The sequence below is a fragment of the Terrapene carolina genome, unplaced genomic scaffold (assembly GCF_002925995.2).
Source record: "Terrapene carolina triunguis isolate 2854851 unplaced genomic scaffold, T_m_triunguis-2.0 Scaffold23, whole genome shotgun sequence".
NCBI classification, from domain to species: Eukaryota; Metazoa; Chordata; order Testudines; family Emydidae; genus Terrapene; species Terrapene triunguis.
In genome coordinates, this window is record NW_020664374.1 from 27349272 (window position 1) to 27374218 (window position 24947).

Below are 24947 nucleotides of genomic sequence, written 5' to 3' on the forward strand. Positions count from 1 at the left end.
AAAATACTATCATCTTTATTGCTGCTATTAAATTTTGCTTAAAGGACCAGGGTCTACTTTTTAAAATAGTTTTAAATCTTCATTGTCAAAAAGGCTCTCAGAAAAGCATACATATCAAGTGTTGTTATCTATAGGTACCTATTTTCTTTCTTTACCAATGTAAGTCCATATATGGCCTCATCGCTGTAATAACCAAGATTCTCCAGTTCTCTTTTCTACTCAGCTGAGGGGGTGGTGGGGAAGACACCATGGTTGCCTTTTGCTATTTTTGAGCTTTTGTGTATCAGTTAGAGCTAGGCAAATAACTGCCTTTTTGGTTTACTGGCAATTAGGAAAAAATCAAAAGAAAATGTATTTGGGGTCAGCTCAAACAAACATTTTCAGAATTTTATTTTGAATACTTTTGTTTTCAATAATTCGTTCAACCTGAAATTATTTTTTTTGTTTTGATTTGAAGCATTTTTAAAAAAAACTTTTCATTTTTTAAAAATAATAGCAAAGGACATTTCAAAATGAAAAGTCATTTCAAATGAAAAAAAATTGAAATGTTTCAGACAGAATGTCAGAATAAAACATTTAGACTTTTTTAGATTTTGGGGGGTTTTATTTTATACAAACAATTCAGCAAAACTGATGCACACTCAGAAAATATTTTGGTGTTGCATTTGGTCTGCATTTTTCTCTGAAAAAAGTTTCAGTCGAAAAGTTTCACCCAACTCTAGTATCAGCGTCACTGTTGATGAAAATATGCATATGCACCATTATAAAAACAACTTTTATAAGTGAACTGTCTATGTGACAAACCAGCAAGGAGAACTTAACATTTTTTTCATAGTAAAAATGGTTTCTTCAAATTAATGACAAACCATAGGAATAGCTCCAATTTTCCCCCCTCAAAACGTTGAGTGTCCCACTTTAATTAAAAAAAAAAGTGAAAAATCCAACAATACACCTAACATACACCCAAAACATCTAACATAACATCGTGTCTTAGTTTTGTAACTGTAAACACAGACTAAGATTGATTAACTGATGTCTTCATGAAAAATTTGACTTCACCACAGGAAGCCAATGAAGAGTCACTACTAAAGGCAACACATGAACTATAACCTTGTTGTGACTTTGACTTCCTGCAGGCTTTCTATACCCATCTGTGTTTCTCTATACTTGATCAACCAAGCTAAGACGATCTGCACTTTTCCTGGTGGTACAAAAAATGTTCACAAATTATAGCCATGTCACTCCACTCAAATTTTTTTGTTCATAGAGCACAACAAATTGATTTGCTCTGGCAGTCAACATTGAAACAGTCTCTTCAATGTCTAGTAATTAGTTCTAATACCAGCAGACAAATTAAAAGGCAGCAAAACAAAATGTCTCCATCAGGCACTTACAATAACCTTCATAATCCATACAGTATATGTCTTGAAGACTAAGGCAGATAAATGAGGAGAATGCTGATTCTGGCACCCAGCTTACTTTCAGATAATCTAGCTCATCTCTCTTGGCTGACACGACAGCAAGGATAACATTAAAGAGTAATAAACTCCTTCCAGCAAACCTCTGATTCCATGGTTCACTGGCCCCAGGCCTAATCTATCAATCCATTTACTGCACAATAAAAGGTAAGAAACCCATTACAGATCTGTTGTGCCCTGGCAGGTGGTATATGACAAGAACTGAATTCATCACCAACTCCAATGCCTAGTGCCCCTTTTCTATGCTTTGAAGCACCAGGTGGCCAGCTTACCTGGACACAGCAGTACAAGTTTAGTTATTAGATTCTTTGAGCTATGAAAATTAGTAATGTGAAATTCTTGATGTGAAGGCATAAAGACTGTGATAGGACACTTTATTTTCTGTATTATTAAGACCTTTCATAAAGATAGCACTGTTATTTTCATTTTTACACAAAATATTGGTTTGGGGAAGGTATAATAAATGAAACTGGGTTGGAATTTACAAGCCATGATTTTAAATGTGGCCTTTAATCTTTGTTCTCTACTTAAACTGTGTCTAACATAGTAGCATATTAGAATCACTATTTAGAAGAGTGACTAAAGAAATCTAATTTAAAAATTATTGCTATTCCAGAGGAAGGAAAACTCTTCAAATATCTGTTCTCAAGGTCATCACCATGTGATCTAGACACTTAAAAGCAAAGACAATGCTGAAGCAAAGCAAAAAGTCCCTTTTATTTGACAGCAATTTCTTTCATATTTGATTTCTTTTCTAGGCTTATTTTCATTGCTGTAGGGCAATGATTTCTGTCACTATAAAGAAGGTTTGAACAGGACTTATTTCAAATACGTCACCTTGAAGGTCAAGAATCACAAGTGATATCATTCACATCAAGACAAACAAAAACCCATCATAACCCTAAAAGACAGTGGGACAGATCCTCAACTGGTGTAAATTGGCATAATTACTCTAAAATCAATGGAGCTACCCCAATTTACACTAGCTAAAGATCTGCTCCACTGTAGCTACATTTTAACAATCTTCCTGCCATTCATACTACATTCTAAAGTAATGTAGGATGAGATCATCAGGAATGGCAAGTGTTCATTCCCAGCACACAAAATGTCATGCTATGAAGTGACCAGCTGAAGTGCCTATTCACAAAGAAAAACTCTTTGAAAGGGGTCCAAGGAAAGGATAACCTCACAAGGATCCCTGCATGCCACCTGGTAGATCTGATGGAAGAGAAGATCTGAGGTTGGAGATGCAGCTAGATATGACGGTTGAGTTTCAAAGGGGATTTGAGCGGACGATGGAAAGAGAAGGCTGAAGGGAAACATCAAGACTTGAAAATGCATGCTGGACCAGAGAATTGTGAGAGTAGATTGCTGGATGAGAAAAGTGGTCAGTGGACGCATGTAACAACAAGAACAAGGCAGAGGAAAAGACTGGCTAGCAAAGGAGAAATAGCACTGAGGTACAGGTTCGTGAGTTGAAAAATGAAGTTGAGAGGCAGGCAGTAACCAAAAATGGGAGATCATAGAAGAAGGGAAGAGCAGCTAGCCCTACAGGAAGGAAGGCAGAGAAAATGGAGATAGTCAGAGTTTGGAGCCCTAGGAGGATAGAGGATGACTTACAGAAGATTGCAAGTGAGAACAGAAGATAAAATGACTTGCAGCCAGAAAGAACAGGAGGGAAGGCTGGAGAATCATACCAACACCAGGAAGAGGCAGGTGTACTTGACTGGGGACTCCCTCCTAATAAGAACAGAGGTCATAGAGGACAACCTTGGTTTGAGTGATCATGAGTTAATTAATTTCAACTTAATGAAATGGTAAACAAAAATAGGTCCACAACTAGGGGTCCTTGATTTCAAAAGGGCAAACTTATAAAAAATAAAGGGAATTTGTTAATGAAGTTCACTGGATTGAAGAACCCAAGGATCTGAATGTGGAGGAAGTTTGGAATTACTTTAAGTCAAAGTTGTAGAAAATATCTAGAGCCTGTAACCCAAGTAAAGGGAGGAGGGGTGAAACTCATAGGGAAGGGTTGGAGACCAAAGTGGGTGAACAAGCATCTTAAACAGGTTAGTAAGAGAAAGCAGAAACCCTACGAGGAATGGGAAAAGAGATGGATCAGCAAGGTCTTAGAGGTTAGAAAGTGTAGGGGGAAAGTGATAACTGCCAAAAGCCAGGCAGAGTTGGACCTTGCAAAAGAAATTAAAATCAATAGTAAAAGGTTCTTTTACCAAATAAATAAAGACAGTTACGAAAAGAAGTGAGACCACTAAGCCCTGAGAATGGTGTGGACATTACAGATAATCTAGGCATGGGCAAACACCTAAATGAATACTTTGCCTCAGTTTTTAATAAGAATAATGAAGAGCTTGGGGACAGTGCCAGGGTAGATAATAGGAACAAAGATATGGAAGCAAAAATGAGCACATCCAAGGTGGAAGCCAAACTCAAACAGCTTAATGGGACCAAACTGTGGGGCTCAGATAATCTCCATCCAAGAATATTAAAGCAACTTCATATGAAATTACAAGCCCGATAGCAAGGATTTTTAATGAATCTGTAAACTTGGGGGGTCGTAATATATGACAGGAGAATGGCAAATATAGTGCCTATATTTAAGGGGGGGGGGGAGTGATCCAGGAAACTACATGCACTTAAGGACCAAAAAAAAATATTTTTTTTTTTTATTTTTATTTTTTTTGCTATAAATAGGGAATATATCACAGTTGGAAGCAACAGAGGATGAGAAAGATCTGGAGGTTGATCAAAGGATGACTAGGAGCTGCCAATGCAATGAGGCTGTGAAAAACGCAAGGTAATTCTAGTAGACACGGGTATGCGTTATTACCATTATACAAGGTACTAGTGAAACTCATCTGGAATACTTTGTGCAATTCTGGTCTCCCAGGTTTAAGAAAGATTAATTCAAACTGGAACACATGCAGAGATGTGTTACTAGGATGTCAGAGGTATGGAGAACCTATGTTACAAGAAGAGACTTAAGGAGCTTGGCTTCTTTAGCTTAATAAAATGAAGGTTCAGGAGAGAGATGATTGCTCTCTATAAATACATCTTAGGGATAAACACAAGGGAGGGAGGGGAGTTATTTAAGGTAAGGGCCAATGTCTGCTCAAGAACAAATGGATATAAACTGGTCACCAACATGTTCAGGCTTGAAATTAGACAAAGGTTTCTAAACATCAGAGGAGTGAAGTTCTGGAACGGCCTTCCATGAGGAGTAGTGGAAGAAAAAAAAACCTACCTTGGTTTAAGATTGTGCTTGATTAGTTAAAGGAGGGGATGGTATGATGAGATTGCCTACAATGGTATAACATCCATCCACAACTACTATTAGCAAATATCTACAACTCCCCAGAGATAGGACACTAGATAAGGAGGGCTAGGAATTACTACAGAGAATTCTTTCCCAGGTGTCTGGCTGGTGAGTCTCACCCACATGTTCAGGGTCTAACTGTTCGCCATATTTAGGTTTGAGAAGGAATTTCCCCTGAGGTCAGATTGGCAGAGACCCCAGTTTGTTTATTTTTTTCTTCCTCTGAAGTGTCACTTGCTGGATTGAATTAGAGTAAATGGTGGATTCTCTTTAAATCAAGATTTATGGACTTCAGTAACTAGGCCAGAAGTTATGGGCCTAGTACAGGAATGGGTGAGTGAGGTTCTATAGCCTGTGACATGCAGACAAGATGATAATGATGGTCTCTTCTTGCCTTAAAGTCTATGAGCAATCTCTTCACATTGTTCTGTCAGCAAGGAAGGGAGTGGGGGTTGCTTCTAAAAGGAATAGGCTTCAGGACTCACACCACAGGCCCTGGATATCCCAGGGGATCTACAAGATGGGTCATGGTCATCCATGCTGAAGTCCTGTGTCTCCACATTGGTTCTGGCCCCTAGTGACCCCAGGCTTTTGTAGTTTTCCGTACAAATGAAAGGAGTGGGGACCAGGGAAGCAATTGAGCCTGCTATCACAAACTGTAGATACCATGTGAAAGTCAGGAATTTATGCTCCTTTCAGACTACAAAAGAATGAGGACAAATAGATTGCTTCACTTTAACACTCCCACTCTCTTTGCGGCATATATGAGTGTCAATAACACTTTAGCTACTCAAGAAGGGTCCAATACTTCTTTTTTTATTATCTAACCTCTAAAGACACAACCAATAGAGCTTTACAACATATTCACAATGAAATCTGAAACCACACTAAACCACACTAAAATTTCACCACAAATTTGAAACTCAGATCAAGTTTGTTAAAACAACAAAACCTTTTGAGCTTCTCTGTGTCCACTTGAAGCAAGTCTGGGCCAGTTTCCAGCTTGCATAAAAAGCATGTGGAATTTGCAGTTCTGCACACTTCAGTGTATAAACAACTGAAAATAGGTGATTTCAACTGAGAGTTTAACTTTGTGATTTTGATCTCTTTTAACATCAAAAGTGAAACTCGTGGGTGTGAACCTACGTGTAGCAGCCTGCACCTGAAGTGGCAGCAGAAGCTGTGCTGGAACCTATTATATTTTAGCCACCATATTTGTTGTTAATATAGGAATGGGATAACGTGATTTTATTCAATTAAGCAATAACGTGCCATCGCTGGTAAAATGTGGGTCCGGCTGGAGAATCTTGCCTGTATGCTCGGGGTTCTACTGATCGCCATATTTGGGGTCGGGAAGGAATTTTCCTCCAGGGTAAATTGGCAGAGGCCTTGGAGGTTTTTTGCCTTCCTCCGCAGCATAGGGCAGGGGTCGCAAGCTGGAGGATTCTCTGCGACTTGAAGTCTTTAAATCACGATCTGGAGACTTCAACAGCTGAGATAAGGGAAATTGGGTGGGTCAGCTTTTGTGGCCTGCGTCATGCGGGAGGTCAGACTAGATGACCATAATGGTCCCTTCTGACCTTAAAGTCTATGAGTCTATGAATGGAAAGGATTTTCAGGTTATGCCAAATTACATTATTACTACAAGCAGAGGGTTGTAGTGTGGTTCCATTGAGGGGGCAATCCAGGCCACTTTCCTAAAGGCCACTTCACCCCCAACAGCACACGGAATTCAGAAAGGATACAATAAAGTGTGAAAAAATGTTTAATAAACAATTATTGTGACATTTGTATTAGATACACACTTACTGTTCCATCCAGGTCAATGCATTAAACTTATGAGCCTTACATTCCCTCTCCTGCAAGTACAATGTAGCTTAGAAATCAGCCACATTGGATCATCCCGGATCATTCTGTCTGCCTGCATTCTGAGTCCAAATAACATCTGAGGATGTATTTAGTCTGCTTCTGCCAGTATTATGAATCCAAATGGTACCTGCAGTCGTATTTAGTCCATGCCTCCCTATATTAGGGTTCCCAATGGTTGCAGATGATGTATTTAGTCACAGGAAGGTCCGTCCAGGAATGCAGGGTGCTTCTAAGGACTCTGTAATGTGTCTTCATCCTAAATCAAAATCTCATTGATTTTGCCATAATTTTTGTCCCATTCATGACTGGTGATGCATGCAGATGTCTCGCTGAATAGGAACTCCAGACAGTCAGTTACATTCCGGGGCAGGGCATACTTGTTAGGGATGCCTCTGTAGCACATAAGCCCCTCCATTCATAGATGTGCCAGGCAATCACCAAGGGCCTAAAAATCTCATTAGCATAGATGGGTGGCTCTCCTTTGCTGGCCTGAAACAGAAGGTCATACTTCCACACTGGCACTTTCAGATCAAGAACATTCTCCAGAGCTTGCCCCACATGAAACTATTGTAAAACCAATGCTAATAAAATCTCCCCCTCTCTCATACACAGGGAAAAATTGTGGGGATTTATAAATTATTTTAATTGCTTTTGCTATGTGCTCTTACCATGACATATGTTGGCTTGCAGCATAGCTTGCAGGATCTTATGCACTGTCCAGAGATTTGTGTGTGAATAAAATAAAACCAAATGATAACAAGCATCATCCTTTGACTCTGAATTGATCCGGCTCCAGAAAAATGGTAGAAAAGTTTTTTTTTTTTTTTTTAATGATCAGAGAATAATATGCACTTTCATTTGCCTTGGCAGGCCCTTCCACCTCTAGTGCACTTCAGCCAAACCAAAGAAAAATTCATAACACAAAAAGGGAATACCTTTCCCTGTCCACGCTCTGGAGTGTTGCCTTTTTATGCTGGCTTCAAGGTGCCTGTCCTTCCCCAAAAAGGCAGAAAGTTGCTTCCCCTATAGGAGGAGAGAAGCCTTCCACCCAAAAGCCTTTTCTTCCTGCTGCCACTAGCCGTGCTGCAGCTTGTCTCTCCTCTTTCCTCCCCCTCTCATTAGGAGAGGATGTTTTTAAAGGTCACAGGCAGCCCTTACTTGGATTCAGGTGGCCCTAGTTGACTTGAGGTAACCTCTTTTCAGCTCATGGGGAGAAGAGCTTTTACCATTCTGGGACTGATTAATCTGCCTTCCATCACTCTCTTACAGCTGTCTGCTCTGACTTTGTCACAGCACTGAGTCACCTGTGAGCTAATATATTCTGCAGCCTATACAGGCTTTGGACTATTCTGGGGCTGGCTGGTCTATGTCTCAAACAATGAACAGTACATGGAACAGTCAAGTGTACCCTGCCCAGTCCTCCAATATTATTCAGCTGCGATCCACTCATGCAAAATGCACCAGAAGGGCCAAGGAGAACAGGACACCAATGAGCACCCATAGGCAATGATACTGCTATGGTGACAATATACGTTGTTTTACTGTTGTGAACTTTGGACTGTTTGATTTCTTAATAGGCATTGTTTTTGTGTATTGCTTTTTACGTCTTAATGGCAGCTGCCCACCTATCGGCATTTTTACACTGTTATTTGTCATTTGCATGAATGTTTAAAATAAAATGTTCAGTTTCCACACAAGGTTGCATAAACAGGTTTTATTAATTTTATTAAAATGGAACATCACAATAATCCATATGCTGTGTGTTGAGGTACATGACCAGTTTCTATAACATGCACAACAAAATTCATAAAATTTCATCACAGTAATCCAAAAATGGTGTGATGAGGTACACAAACAATATGTATAAAATGAATAACAAAATGTAATAAAAATAAATTTTCCCAAGCTGCCCCAGTCCCAGAAATAGTGGAATAAGTTTGGCACAATTACAAATACTATGTCATTCCCCCTCATGCATTGCACCATGAAAACCCATGATGTGGGCACATAAAGCACCCTGATTTCTATTACATATGTGGATCCTGTTCCAATAATAATTGTGTACTTTCTGGTTGAGTGTATAAGATCAGCAATCTAGCAGTGTCTTGAGTCCACTCCTGGCAAAATGGCTCATCTTTGTCCTCACAGACATTGTACAATACACAGCAGGCCACAATAATGTAGATGGTTTTGATAACATAGGCATCCAAATGATTTTGAGGGCAGTGCCACTGAGATTTCAATCTGCCAAATGCACATTCCACCATCATTCTACAGCTACGAAGCGTGTAGTTGAACTTTTGCCAGGCCCTCTGTAATCAGGATACAGTTTCATAAGCCATGGAAAAGGAGGCATGTGGGATCCCCTAGAATAACAGTGAGGACAGTGACTCCATTCATAATACCATTTGATGGGAACAATATCTCATCTTGTCTGTGAAGGTAAAGTCCCAGGCTTCAGAAAACCCTGGCATTATGCACCTTGCCAGTGCATCCCATGCTGATATCCATGAACCGGCCTCTGTGATTGACCAGGGCCTGAATAAAGATGAACTAGTACTGTTTGCAGCTTATATACTCCCATGTTCCTTATGGAGGGCAAACTATGGATACATGAGTCCCATCGACAGCCCCAGAACAGTTTGGAAACCCCATTCTTTCAAAACCAGCAATTATTTTGGGAACATTTTTTATGCCCACCACCTTCGGGTAAATCACAGTCCTGATGGCCTCACAAATCTCCACCACCACAAGCCTCACAGTTGACTTGCCAATTCCAAACCGGTTAGTCATGGACAAGTAGAAGTCTGGGGTAGCCAGCTTCCAGATAGCTATAGTAACATGCTTCTGGACTGCCTGGGCCTTCCTCATGCACATGTCTTGACATTGATCACACAGCTCCATGAACATCTACTTCTTCATGCATAAGTTTTGAAGCTTGTCATTCCAGGTCTGCAAGATGATGTGATCACACCGATCTGTGCCCATGATCTTGCTCCAGAAGCTCCATTCTATGTATGGGGAATCTGCAGGAATCTGCAACAGTCATGAGCAGCATCAGCTGCGTTCTGGCTGCCATGTCAGTACTGCACTCTGAGAGATGCCACTGATAGGACAAATACCACTGCACAGAGATACTCTGTCTGATTCCCAAAATAGGAGTGAAAGTATAAGCAAAAGTTCTTTCATCGATGCTGGATTACTGTTACTGGCTCTGGTTGCAGGGAGCTTGCAGACCCAAAAATGGCTCTGCTGGAGATGTTGGCAGGCTACAAGCACTTCCAGTCAAGTACCACGAGATGGAGAGACAAGTTCTCCCACAATATACCGTGAACCAAGGCCTAGAGAAGCTACAGCTAGCAAGGGTGTTTAAGAATCCTAAAATAAGCCCCCAGAAGTAACGATATCTGACTTTCAGATACTACAATGGTGCTCATAGTTTTCTGGGTCACTCTGGCCATGACAAATGAGAAATAGAAATCTTTTCTGTATTAATAAACAGGAATGTAAAAAGGTATCCCTTTCACAAAGTCTTGGAATACAGAAATAGTCAATGATAGATTATATTCAGAGTCTGAAAAAATTAGAAATCACAGTTTCTGTGTAAAAGCATTTGTAACATCTTTTACAAAAAGAAACACCAACAAAAAGAACACATTTTTCTTAAAAACTAATTATTTCCTTTTAAGCTATGGTCAAAATTTCAAGCGTTGGTGCCTAAAGTTAGGCATGTAAATCCATATTTAATCATACAATTAGAAGTCACCCGATTTTCAGAGGTGCTGAATTCATTCATTTACAATTGACTTCAGAGACATATCTGGGAGCTCACTCATTTTCTAGAGAAAAGGACAATTCTGCATAGGTGCCTAAATACTGATTTATGTGCCCATTTCTAGGCATCTAGGTTTGCAAATTTTGGTCAATGTAGTTTCTTCTTTCAAGCTGAGCAGTTAGCCAATGTTCAAGGCCTTGAAAGGTTGTTTCTATTAGGAGGCAAAACTGATTATATGAATCAAAGGGTTCTTTGGTGTAATCCTGATTATCTACAAAGAATGTATACAAAGGCATGTCCAGAAGAAGGATGATGCAGTGGTTAGGGCACTAGCCTCATAGTCAGAAGACTCTGCTCTCCAACTTCTTGTGTGACCTTGAGCAAGTCACTTAGCTTCTCTGTGCCTCAGTTCCCCAGCTATGAAATGGATAATAAAACTTCCCTACCTCTCAGTAAGGCTAAATACACATCAAAGTCTGTGAGCTTTCAGATACCACACTGATGAGGGCCATGTAAGTACCATAGATAGAAAGTCCTGATTCCCTGAACACAGTAGAAACAAACGGGAGGTGTTTCCTTTTTCAAAAATTCAAGTCTAACTTCTCATTAAGAACTTTACCCAAAAGCTAGTCTCCTAGGGGCATACAACACTGATTCTCCCACTATCTGCTGGATTTCCCCCTGCTTTCAGATTCTTTTCATACATATATGCATTTGCAACCAAATCAATGCCCCAGATCCCGAGTATGCAATCAATGTCCAGGAAAGTTCCTTGGCCCACATGATTCAGCTTCTACTCAAGCCTTGCCATGCTGCTCTGTGCCTTGGGTGATGGCTTCTATTGTTTCCGCTATTAATAAATAAAGGGGTATTTAATTGCTACCTCATTTGGCCTGAATGAGGGGTACTTGGAATATTCATCAATTTCTCCTTTAATCTGTGACTGACAGCCAACATTAACACTTTTCAGCATAGCAATATATATATTCAAATAAAAACCAGCAAAACCTTTCCCCAGCCCTCTTCACAGGCACAGAAATCTAAGATAGCAGAATAAGTACAATGCCACTGCGCAGGAGACAGGATCTGAGGAAGCATGAAAGGCCTGCAGGATGCAGAGCCCAGTGCCACAGAGGCTGCCTGTATAATTTTAAGGGTTCGGAGAGGGAAAAGAGTTGGGGTGTGGCCAGTGGTTCCACAAATGTAGACACCCATTGGATATTACTCCCAATGGAGCAGTGCCATAAATGCTACAGAAGCTACTCTAACCTCAGAGCAGCAGTAGCAGCCACAAAACAGCCAGGATTGGAGAACAAATCCTTCCCCTCTCCTCGGCATTTTTTAACAGAAGACCACTTATTTAAGTGCCTATACATGGCTGCAGAAAACTAACTTTAGGCACCCATTTAAAAAAAGAATCTTGACCATATCACTGTTATTAAGTCACCCAGCATCACAGCTACAATTCTTGTTTGCTGTTTTTTTCTGTTATCCTATAACAGATACAGATTAACCTTCGTGTTCATTCAGAGAAAAAGCATACACATGACAGAATGTATAAGTACTTCTAACAGATTAGAGTTATATGTCATAATATCACTGCTAATATGTCTAACCTTTATCCAGCGATGGTTAGCCTCCTTGAGCCTATTTTCAAGCTTATGTTTTTCCTCTGGGTTCAGTGATGTACTTCCAAGTGCTATTCCTCCAGTTTCAGTTAGTCGTTTCAATATTCCCTTGTGTGGAGGCAGCTCTTCCACTCTTAACTGGAACAGACAAATACAACATTTAAAATGAACTGTGGTAGAATTTTCAACTCCCTTATCTTCGCTGCTATTGATTAGTCTATCAGCTGCAGAGACCAGGCGCAGGGCTCAATTCAGCACAAAATAGCCACGGTTTTCTGAGTTAAAAAGGCTCAGAAAAACAGCAAATGCTGACTCTATTAGGCAGACTTATAGTGGGGAAAGAGTGTCTCTCTGAGGAGACCAAAAAGGAAGGAAACCAGCTTCCCAGAGGGAAATAAAATAAAAGTTCATCTCTGCTGTGTGATTAATCTTTCCTTCTGGTCACCTGGTGCTTTACTAATTGCTGCCTTTTGTCTGTGTGAACTGTAAGCCCTTTAGAGCAGGTTCCATGTCTCTTCCATGTTCTGTGCAGTGCTAAGCACTCTGGTCCAACCCCATAAGCAATAATGTTGATAATATATTCATAAACACTGCAAATCAGTGGGCTACTGGTAATGTTTAGGAGTGTCCTGCCTATCGTGTCTCCATAATCTGAATCCATTCCCCTTCCTGTATGCAATTACTGCACATTTATAGTGTTAATATAGCGTAACATATCAAGTAGCCAAAGAGTTATATAATAGAAAGTGAAAGCTTCTGCAGCCATCATTTTTAAAAATTATCAAAATCTGAGATGGGCCACAAGGGAATCTTTAATAGTTACTATATCACTGGGTTTGGGGTAACTTCCCTTGTGTGGATCAAAAAGAATAGAGGTGGCTCACAGCATGGCTTAAAAGCCTGAACTATTAAGGAAAAAAATATCATCACCAGTAGGTTTGACTTTGAACCACCCATCCTTTAGGAGTTATTGGGGGAGGGGTTCCCTCCCACATTAACATACTTCTCCCCTGCCCACATTAATACATATTGAGAAGAGAGAATCCTCATCCATATATGCCCTTTTCTCCCCCACCTGCTATCCAAAATGCAGCTACCAGCTACTGACATTAGTACATTTGGGTCTGAGACCTCCAAAGCTCTACACATACGTATGAAAGCTCAGAGGAGCTGCGCAGCAAAAAACAAAACAAAACAAACAAACAAAAAACACTTTCTAATGTAGGTAGCATTTCATTTAGATTGTAAGCTCCAGAGGACAGGGATTGTTTAACGTGTCATGGACATTTAATGCTCTGTACATATAAATAAATAAATGCACAAATATATTTTCTTTGCTTTGTTCCTAGATTTCACATTTCTGATATTACTGACTCACAGGGTTAAAAACTAGGTTTGTGAGTGCTGGAAGTCTACCTGGATCTAGAAGGGATAACTTAAACAAAGGCAGATGAAAGATATGAAAAGCCTCTTCAAAATTCTTCCTCTGACTCACTGACATTCAGTCACCCAGGATGAAGTCCATTTAGCCCTACATGCATCCTCCACAGATACCAATAAGACAATCTGGTTTATAGGAATGGTCATAGGAAGGCTAATATTACATTATGTGACTAATAATGAGAGGATACTTTTCATTAGAAAGAGGAAGAGTTAAACCTCTGTGGACTAAAAGGGCAGTAGAAGTATTTTAGAAGGCGAGATCACATAGGCGGTTTAAAATACACAGAAAGTATCTGGAGATCAGTCAGCAAAGTAAAGGTAAACTCTAACTTGTTGCAGCAAAAAAAATAAAGTGCATATGAAACAGTCCCCCCTCCAACAGTTTCAGGGTGCTTTACAATCAAGCTTGTTTTAAAATTGTAGTTATTGAGGATGGTTTAGTTTTAAAAGCCAAACAGATCAAGCAGTTCAAATAACAATAGGGAGAAACAAACTGTACAAATGAAGGGCAGTTACAGCCTGCTCTGTTTACATTGGTGTAAGATCATAATTAGGACACAATAGGTCATTAACTAATTCAGATATCAACAGGTGACTAGCCATATATGATAATAGAATTACAGGAGTGTTTGGGAAGCCTGGAGGTTCTCACATTTGGCTATGCCTGGCAATAACAGGGAGGCAGTTTTCACATATTCTACTGGCACCTGGAATCTCTGGGGCCCCCATGACCTTTCATTTAAACTTAATTTTTCTTATCAAAATTGCCTACTTTGGGTTTTTTATTATTTTATATTTTTAAACACTCTTTTGGGGACTTCTTTCAGCCCTCCACAAGGAAATATCTTGCTGCTAAAATGGTTCAGCCAAGAAAGGAGACATTTCTTAATTAAATTAAAGAGCTGAATATTAAGCATTAGGTTTTCTTCTCTGTCCCATTTCCCGCTAAACACAGACTAGTTAGGGATGACAAAAAGTCTCTCTTTTACAACTCTATATTTTCAATTACTTTTTCTAGTCTAATTTTAATGCAGGCAATATATTCTGGTACCTGGGCTTTCAAACACAGGACTTCCTATTTTTTGGATTATCTAGTAAATTGTGGAATGATAGCAATTAAGTGTTTGACAGAAATCAATCTGGATTAAGAACAATTAAATTTGTTTATGCATATATGACAAACTAAGAAGACATTAAATATAAGAATTTATGTTACCTTCACTTTTTCAAGAGAGTCTTTTAACTGTTGTTCATTTCCCGGTTCAAGAGGAATACCAACAATGCTGTCTGCTTCCTCTAACCATAAAATGAACTCATTTAAATCTTCTTGCAATTCTGATAAAATATTCTTTTCTTCCTCCAGCCTACAGTAAAAAAACAAACAAACAAAAAAACAAAACACCACACTAGTGTTAATAGGGGAACACTGTGTCATAGGTAACTATATTTCAAATGCAATCTTTATTATTATAAAAATAAAAAATCATCGCTTTTTAACACAAATATAATGCATAACAAAATGGAGGAAAATATACAGATTATTTGACATTAACAGTAATTCTTTAAAAGCAAAAATTTACATATTTCTTCAAAATTAATCAGAAAAGAAACACCACTCATGATAAATAGAATTAAATGTATCTGAAAATAAGTTTGGAGTTTTAATTTGCAGTTCTAAACTATCTTCTGTCTCAAATTATTATGATTTTTAACCCAGTCCTGCAAGGTGCCAATAAGCAATTGGATCTGCTCCTTTTGTCACAAATGAGATGAAAGCCCAATTTCAGAAACTGAAAAAAATCTAAAGGCAAAGTTTACTAAATTGGATCCCTAAAATTAGGCCCTTATATCCAGTGGGGACTATTTTGGGAGGAACTACGTTTTTGTGGTCAAGGAAGTGGATTTGGGATTCAGGAAAATTAGGTTCAATTCCCACCTGTGCCAAAGATTTCCTATGAACTTTGGACATGTCACAATCTCACCACTTCCTCATCTGGAAAATGAGGACAATAATGCTTCCTCTCTTCCAATGTTTGTTTGCTTTGTCTATTTAGACTGTAAGGTTTTCAGGCAGAGGCTGTCTCGGACTGCGTATGCACTGTCCCTAGCACAATGGGGCCCCAGTCATGGCTGAGGGTGCTAGCTGCAACAACTACAATACAAATTATATATATATATATATATATATATATATATACACACACACACACACACACCTAAGTAAAAGGCCTGATTTTTTTCAAAATGTGATGAATGCCAACAACTCCCATCAAACTCAACAAGAGCTGTAAGCACCTGAACATCTTTGAAGTCAGACTATCTAGTGAGGTATCTATGTGTGGACTTAAATAACTGCTTTTAAGCTTCTAAATTTGAAAATGATGTCTTTAGTCTTCCTCCGATTTATACAATGGTTTAAAAATCATCAAGTAAATCTGCTTAACTGGGGTCTCGAGCCATCTGTGGTCACAAACTTTTGTCCTAAAGCATCTTGTTCTTTGTGTCCCAACAGCCAGGCAAGTTCTGTAAACAGTTTAGCTGCTAGGTCTTGAGGCTCTAGCTTATGATGGGGCTAAAATAGCACTCCATGTACTGCCTGCAGCCACCAGACTCCTCCACCTAGAAGACACCGTGCCTCTGTGACCTGCTCCTCATCAAGCACCACAGAACCTTTTCCTCCTGGCCATTTAAACACCTCAACAGTAACAGAATCACCCTTAACAGATGCATCACACTGCCCCCTGTAACCTAATACTGCTCACTTCCATGTTCAAACATGAATGTCTTAAATGACTATTGTGATGAATGCTTCAGGGTTGTGGACAAGTTCCCTCTCCCTTGGCAATAGGGAGAGGAGTCAGAAAGACCTTGATCCAGGGAGTAACCTTGCTCTGAGAAAACCAAGTTCATGTGGCAAACTGGGAGCAGCAGGGAAACCTGATGGGGAACCACATGCAGAGCTGGCGCTGGGGGAACCACACATGGAACAGCTATGCCTGGCAGATGTTACCACCGGAGTCAGGTCTGTGTAAAGCTTGTAGGAAAGCAGCAGAAACTGGGCAGGGAACCAGGGCAGAGACAGTCCAATGAGACATACCGAGTACTGATGCTGGCCTGGAAATCTGCAGTGTCCTATTTGCATTTAGCAAAGAGTAGACTGGAGAGGGTACCTCCCAGGCATTAAGCTTGAGGAGCCCTAATTCTCCAGTGGACTGCCCTCCCCAATGGCCCAAATAATACTTTAGAGTAGAGGTCTGGCATATCGGTGCACCAGCAGCAGTAATGATTACAATATTAATAGAGATTCAGATTTCCAAGAGAGGTCGGAAGGAGATGTGTATGGTTATGAAGGGAATTGCACAGGGCCTAAATATTCTATTATTCAATTTTACGTGTCCCCAACCAGGAGACATAAGCAAATGTTTATTGGGATTGTGATATTGCATCCTTATGCATTGATTTTTGTCACAATGATGTAAAGATACCCAAATTGCACACACAGGCCCCCATGCTGCAAACACAAACATGTAGTCACACTGAAGTTAATGGATTGCTCACATGAACGAAGTTACTCATACATGCAAATGTTTGCAGGATCTGCCCAAAAAGCAGTCTCAGCACTGCAAAAAACACTAGTGTGTGTGTGGGGGGGAAGACAACCACAAAAAAGCACTAGTGATGGGAGAACTTCAAACGTTCAGTTTTTGATTAGTTTGATAAGTATCCAGAAATTCAGTTGCCTAGAGCAGTGGTTCTCAAACTGTGGGTGGGGACCCCAAACAGGGACCTTTGAATGGGGTCGACAGGGCTGGCTTAGACTTGCTGGGGCCCAGGGCTGAAGCCCAAGCCCCATTGCCCAGGGTCGAAGCCAAAGCCGGAGGGCTTCAGCCCTGGGCTGCGGGGCTCAGGTTGCAGGCCCCCTGCATGGGGCTGAAGCCCTTGAGCTTCAGCTTTGGGCACCCTCCGCAGAGCAGTGGGGCTCAGGCTTTGCCTCTCTCCGCCCCAAGGCAGGGGCGGGCTCAGGCTTCGGTCCCCCCTCCTGGGTTTGTGAAGTAATTTTTGTTGTCAGAAGGAGGTCATGGTGCAATGAAGTTTGAGAATCCCTGGCCTAGAGGAATAGAAGCCTGTGAATAGGCTTCTGCCCACACAACCATTCCATCCCCTCAACAGGGACTAAATCTCCCAGCTGGTATCTATTTCTGCGACATCTTCAGAATCTGTTGCCCCCCTCTGAGCTGAATCTCCCCCTGTGCACTCAGACACATGACCAACAGGCAGCTCAGGTTAAAATACAAGTAGCATGTAGTATGTCCACATCAGGTGCTGGCAGGAGGAAGTGTCAGCTGACCCCAACCACAACAACAATCAAGATAGTGACTCCAAGCAGCTCAGAGGGGAAGAGCAGGGCGTAGGACCATTGTCAATATAGGAGAACAGACAGCGCAAATAATAGAAATTGGCCAAATGTGTGGGATTCCTTCTTTTAATGGGAATCTTGAGAAGTCTCTGTTAAAGTGATGGCTGGCATATTGGTGGAAACCTTGGTGGGAATTTTGTCCTTTTCTAGTGGAATGAATAGGGATTGCCTTCCAGGATAAAATGGAAATATCTCAGAAGAAAGGCTTCCTGACAGTCCAAGATAACTGGATATGGTGTACCTCAATCATTCCCATTTCTATGTTTCCATTTCAATACAAAAACGATATTAAGATGGAGATAAGACTGAGACTACATAGAATCATAGAAATGTAGAGCTGGAAGGGACCTCTAGAGGTCATCAATTACAGCCCCCTGTACTGAAGCAGGACCAAGATACGCAGAGCATCCCTGACACACTTGTCCAACCTGTTTTTAAAAATCTCCAATGATGGGGATTCCGTAATCTCCTTTGGAAGCCAATTTCAGAGCTTAACTAACCTTCCAGCTGGAAAGCTTTTCATACTATCTAACCTAAATCTCCCTTGCTGCAAATTAAGCCCACTACTTCTTGTCCTGCCTTCGGTGGACATGGAGAACAATCAATCACCACTCTCTTTATAACAACCCTTAACGTATTTGAAGACTTAGCAGGCTTCTTTTCTCAAAATTAAACATGACCAGTTTTTTTAACCTTTTCTCATACATCAGGTTTCCTAAACCTATTATCATTTTTGCTGGTCTTCTCTGGACTCTCTCCAATTTGTCCACATATTTCTTAAAACGTGACACTAGAACTGGACATAGTATTCCAGCTGAGGCCTCACCAGAGCCGGGTAGCGACTGATACCTCCTGTGTCTTATATAAAACACTCCTGTTAATACATCCCAGAATTATATTCTCCCTTTTTGCAACTGCATCACACTGTTGGCTCATATTCAAGTCTGTGATCCACCAAAATTCCAAATCCCTTTCAGCAGTACTACTGTCATTCCCCATAACTACAGTTATTCCCCAGGTTGTTTTTGCACATGTGATCTTTCCTTCCAAAGTGTAGCATTTTACACTTGTCTTTATTGAATTTCATCTTCTTGATTTCAGACAAATTCTCTAATTTGTCAAGGACACTTTGAATTCTGATCCTGTCCTCCAAAGTGCTTGCAACCCCTCTCATCTTGGTGTCATCTGCAAATTTTATAAGCCCTCTTTCCCACTCCATTGTCCAATTCATTAATGAAAATATTGAATAGTATCGGACTCAAGACAGACCCCTGCAGGACCCACTAGATACGTTCTTCCAGTTTGACAGCAAACCATTGATAACTACTCTGAGTATGGTTATAATAATTTCATCTTGGCCACATTTCCCTAGTTTGCCTTCAAGAATGTCATGTGGGACTGTGTCAGAAGCCTTACTAAAATAAAAATATATCACATCTATAGCTTCCCCCCTTATCTACTAGGCCAATAACTCTATCAAAGAAACAAATTTGGTTGTTTTGGCATGACTTGTTCTTGACAAATCCATGCTGTCTGTTCCTTATATCCTTATTGTCCACCAGGTTTTTACAAATTGGTTGTTTAATAATTTGTTCCAGTGTCTTTCCAGTTATCAAAGTTAGGCTGGTCTGTAATTCTGCAGGTCCTCTCTGTTCCCGTTTACAGATAGGCACTATATTTGTCCTTCTCCAGTCCTCTGGGACCTCACCTATCCTCCATAAGTTCTCAAAGATAATCATTAATGGTTCCGAGATTCATTCTCAAAACCGGTCAGCCGCTTGTTCAGGGAAAGCCCCTGGTGGTCTGGGCCAATTTGTTTACCTGCCACGTCTGCAGGTTCGGCCGATCGCGGCTCCCACTGGCCGCGGTTCACCGCTCCAGGCCAATGGGGGCTGCGGGAGGCGGCGTGGGCCAAGGGATGTGCTGGCCGCCCTTCCCGCAGTCCCCATTGGCCTGGAGCGGCGAACCGCGGTCAGTGGGAGCCACGATCGGCCGAACCTACGGACACGGCAGGTAAACAAACCAGCCAGGGGCTTTCCCTGAACAAGTGGTGGACCGGCTTTGAGAAGCACTGTTCTAGGGTATTTAAGGAACAAGTTGAAGCAATTTCATAAGGCCCAGCTGACTTAAATATATCTAACTTACATAAATATTCTTCAATCTGTTCTCCCTATTTTGGCCTGTGGTTCTTCCCCCAGTTGTTAATATTAATTGTGTTAAGTATCTGTCACCATTAACCTTTTTAGTGAAGACTGAAGCAAAAGAGGCATTAAACTCCTCAGCCTTCTTGATGTCATCTGTTTTTAGCTCTCCTTCCTCACTACACTTCCCTTCATCTTTTTCTTGCTCCTAACGAATTTATAAAACCTCTTCTTCTTGCCTTCTGTGTCCCTTGTTATGTGTAACTTATTTTGTGCATTAGCCTTTGTGATTTTGTCCCTACATGCTTGTGCTATTCTTTTGTACTCCTTAACAATTCATCCATGTTTCCAGTTTTTGAAGAATTCCTTTTTGATTTTCTGGTGGCTAAAGAGCTCCTGATGGAGCAATATATTGGCCTCTTACAATTTTTTTCTATCTTTTCTTCATATTGGGGTAGGTTGCTGTTCTGCTTTTAATATGGTTTCTGACAAAGTGTAAGCCCTCCTGAACTCCTTTTCCCTTAGATTTTCATCCTGTGAGACTTTACCTACCAGTACTCTGAGTTTTTAGCAGTATTATAAGGTAAAATACATCACAGGGGAGCAGTTATCCTCAAACCAAGATTTATAAACTTAGGAAAATCAGAAAGTTAAGTTGAAAAGAAATCCAAGCCTATTAAAGTGCAAGGCCATACATAGCTAGAGCACCTAAACAATCTTAACTCTATCCTGTAGTGATGTCAAGTAATAGCCATATGATTATAATTAAGGCATTTTAGTATTTGTAGTCCCAGATTAAATTTAAAATATTTTTAAAAAACACACTTTTCAAAAAGTCACCTTCAGAGTGTTTACAATATCCCTGTAATATATTTTATCCTTAAATTACTGATACATATCTCAAATTTAATTTCTACCTTATAGCTTTGCCTGGGAATGTATTTGTTTTTATAACAAAAGTTAAAAATTCCACATACTAAACAAGAAATCCAAAGTGAATATTACCATATGAAATTTCTATTGAGTTATTTTTAATGTAATATCAATTTAAAATGTGAAACAAAATTTATATACATACATATATATATATATACACACACACACACACACACACTTTTATGATAGATTCACAAATAATCTCTGGCAGCTTCACACCACTCTGTAGCACCACAAACCAGCCAGTGTATGCAAAGTTTTCCCCTTTCTTCTGTCCTTCTCCTCAACCTGGATGAACCATCTCCACAAATTCCTCCTGCACCCTCTAGAAGCTACTGGATGCAAACAACAGTTTTCCATCTCCCTCCTTCCTTCCATTGGGGATTGGTCCTGCTTTGAGCAGGGGGCTGGACTAGATGACCTCCTGAGGTCCCTTTCAACCCTGATATTCTATGATTCTATGATTCATATAACTCTCAAAATATGCATGTGTGTGCACACCCCTCTCTCGTCCCCCACATGCACCTCCCACACACACATTGTCCGTTTCCCTCCATCTCTGTCTGTCAAGTAAGTCTGGTTCAATGGAGAGCTGTTGAACGTATGAATTTGGGAGTATGATCACTGGTGCTGTTATTTTTCATAACTGAAAAGAATAAAATCTTTTTTAGATAAACACATGAAGAATTGCACTTTCAAAATGGCCACCATCTCCCACCATTCTCAGTGGGACAGAAATCACAGGCTGTCCACTCTTTTAAAACAGCCACTGCCTACAGCTAGACTGCCCTCAGTGGTGCCCCCCGTGCTATCAGAAGAGCACTGTGAATAGGTGACTTGAGACAGTTGGCCATCTTTGCTAAGGGCAGCCTCAGTTCAATTGAGAGCAATGGGAGAATGCAATAATTTTGGAAGAGGACAAGTCTTTGTAACTTTCTGAAGGAGAAGATTACGTGCTAGTCTGTGCTGAAGGAGAAACTTTCAGTTATAAAGAAAGTCAGCCAAAAGTGACCCATAATCACATTAGCAAATGTATTCAAACCTTACCTACATGAGAAGTTTGCATAGTCTACTTCTGTTGTTACTAACATCATGTGAGACCAAAAAAAAAAAAAAAAATTTTAAAACCTAGTACCAAATTTCTTAAAGGATCCATTTTTAATTCAAAGTTATTTTTTGGGAAGGTATACTGACATTTCTTATACGTAAACAAGAGGTTGCCTGAGTGCAAAGTTAAGTGCAAAACACAACTCTGCCTTAACTGTGGAGTTGCAACTAGCATTAATAATACATTCTTTCCAATTTCAAAAACTATTATTAAAGCAGGATAGAAATTGGTTTAGTGTCTCTGTTTTCCCATACTTTTTCACTTTTCAGCATGATGGTTACTGCCAGCAAGAAAGTCAGAAAAAGCAAAGAAATGAAAGCTATTTGAAACTATGTCACAATTTATTTATGGTGAGAAGGACTTTTTAACCAGATATGCTTCCTGATGGATGAGCGAAAGGGATGGTGCTTTCCTTTACAGGAAAAAGAGACTCAACAATAAAGTGCCAGCTTCACACCCTTTAACACAAATTCTCCAAACAATTGTTATTTAAAAATATATATCTTATATGACAAATAATTTAGAACTTGACAGATTTAAGAGTTTACATTAAGCAAAATAAGAATACAGAAATTCCAAAAATGAATATCAGTCTCTTGGAAGCTTGGACTTCTATCTAGAATGTTTTGGAAAAATCTCCAAAATTATTCTAATCTATGAGAACGAGCCTCTTATTTTAAACCCTTCAGTTACATTTTTAGTGTAATTTCTTCTCTCTTTAATTCATAGCACTCAGAAAAATGTGTTCAACTGATTTCAAGCTTCTAGCATGGATTTTTTTCCTTCACATGTCAAGACAGCTGCATCACTGTTTTACTGTGGGGGGGAGGTAAGAAAAACAGAATATTCCTTTTATATGATAAGGTGTAAGTCTGAGAACTGGTAGAAAGAAAACTTCTAATTGCCACCTAAATAACTCATTTGTATCATCAATGGAAGAAATACAGATCAGTCAGCAGTGAAAAGGTACCAACAGGGGAACTGAGTTTGAGAGTTGAATTGAAATTCCTAGTATAACAAGAGACAGGGAATGATAAAACTATACAGTATAGCCATGCAGTTTTTATAAGTCAACACTGTATTAATTTACAGCGAATGAAGTATTCCCATTACATGAGGGGACTAAAGACTAAAACTTATGACAGAGAACCTCGGACTGCTTCAAAATGGAGTCTGAGGTAGTCACCTGGTGCCTATGTACTACCTGATATACTCCACTGCCTGGCCAGTTGACGTGGTCTCACATTCACAAATGCACATCAGGTTGTTATCCTTTCACCAAGGTGTGCATTATTCTTTTCTTACAAAGTAGCAGTGTAATGCAAGGAGAAACATCTATGTCACTTCACTCCTCAGCCCAGACTCACCCTCTGAGCTTCCCTTCTGACCTACCCCTTGCTTATATCCTCCCAATTACCTCATTAGCCCAGTGATTACAACCCAGGTGCTCATAACCCCCCAACATAATTAACTGCCTCCAGCTGGGCCTGACAGCGATCAGGGCACTGCTGATAGTGCCCTGTCACAGAGGTGTATAATATTCAACAGTATAAGAGAATTCTACTTTCCAACCAAGCTAGCAACACTATTGAAATTAACCTTCCTTCCGTCGCTGTAACACAATACACATCCAGTTTTGCTATGACCATATACAATTGATAATATTTTTAAGTTGAACTTGGTGTAGTAAATTGGTTTCTTTTATAGGAATTTAGGTTAATATGTTCATCAGGAGCTGATATATATGTAGGCTTGAAAGGATTAGATTTTTATCATAAATGTCTATTTCGCTGTATACACACAACTGACAAAAATATTTCCATCAATAGTAATCAAAATGTACAAATAGGCAAAATAAGAAAAATGCCACTTGAGAAATTATTAGGGTTAGATTTAAGGATATTTACTTTGTATATTTTGACATATAATGTTGTCAATTTGTGTTTTAATGGTTATAGAGCTTTTAACTTTGTCTGATCCTCCAATAATTTCCCACAACTGTGGAAATTGTACGTAGAACTCATAATTTTGCACAGCTGTGAAAATGTAAATCAATAAACATCAGAAAAAATGCTTAAAAATAAGCATCAGTATTATCCCAGTAGTACACACACCCAATTATAAAGCCAAGTTGCTGACAGGTTGGTACAAAAGTACAACCACATGATGCCCCCTACCACCAGCACTTCGGCCTCAAGCCAACTGTTCTCCACCAGTGACTGAGAAGATCGCTGTGGTTCACAGATGAATCCAAGCAGATGCAAATAGTACACAGTGGTGCATGTGCATACACACACACAATCTAAATCCATCCACCAAGAGCATAAAAACTTCTTACAGCCTTTTTACTCCTCCAACATCAATGCAGCAGAATTACAGCCAGCAGAGCTAGTACACATAGAGAGCCAGCTAATCAACCCATACTTCCTGGTCCATCCCTCTGAATCTCCCTCTGTGAAACACTTTGAGAAGGAGAGGGAGGAATAACTCACACCTAGATGTAAAAGGAACTAACAGATTAAAAAGCCTCACTCATGAGCAGCCTGCACAATCCAGCTTGCCATGTCCCAGAGTTTGACTCCACCACACTCTCCAGAGTTCAAGAAGCTCTGAAAAATATGATAGCCACCACCTATAAAAGACCATGCATCTCCTGGATGGTGAAAGCCAGGGAAGAACAGCTGCATCCCCTACTAATGTAAATTATAACTGTCTCTTTCAGAAAAGCACACTTGTCAAACTCCTTGAAAATTACAACCATCCACTCAATCCTCAAGCAAAACAACATTAGATTCCCCCTGATGATCTCCCCAGTTAC

At 40.0% G+C, this 24947-nt stretch overlaps 1 protein-coding gene across 1 annotated transcript in view; it reads right to left on the bottom strand.

Moving 5' to 3' along the window:
- The window catches only part of LOC112112035 (dystrophin), a 1981667-nt gene that overhangs the window by 644632 nt on the left and 1312088 nt on the right, over window positions 1-24947 (bottom strand). Inside the window, exons 46-47 of the mRNA XM_026649948.1 lie at window positions 14744-14891; window positions 12073-12222 (exon numbers count right to left, since the gene is read on the bottom strand). Coding sequence (XP_026505733.1) covers window positions 12073-12222; window positions 14744-14891 — 298 coding nt within the window. The remainder of the gene's footprint in view (window positions 1-12072; window positions 12223-14743; window positions 14892-24947) is intronic.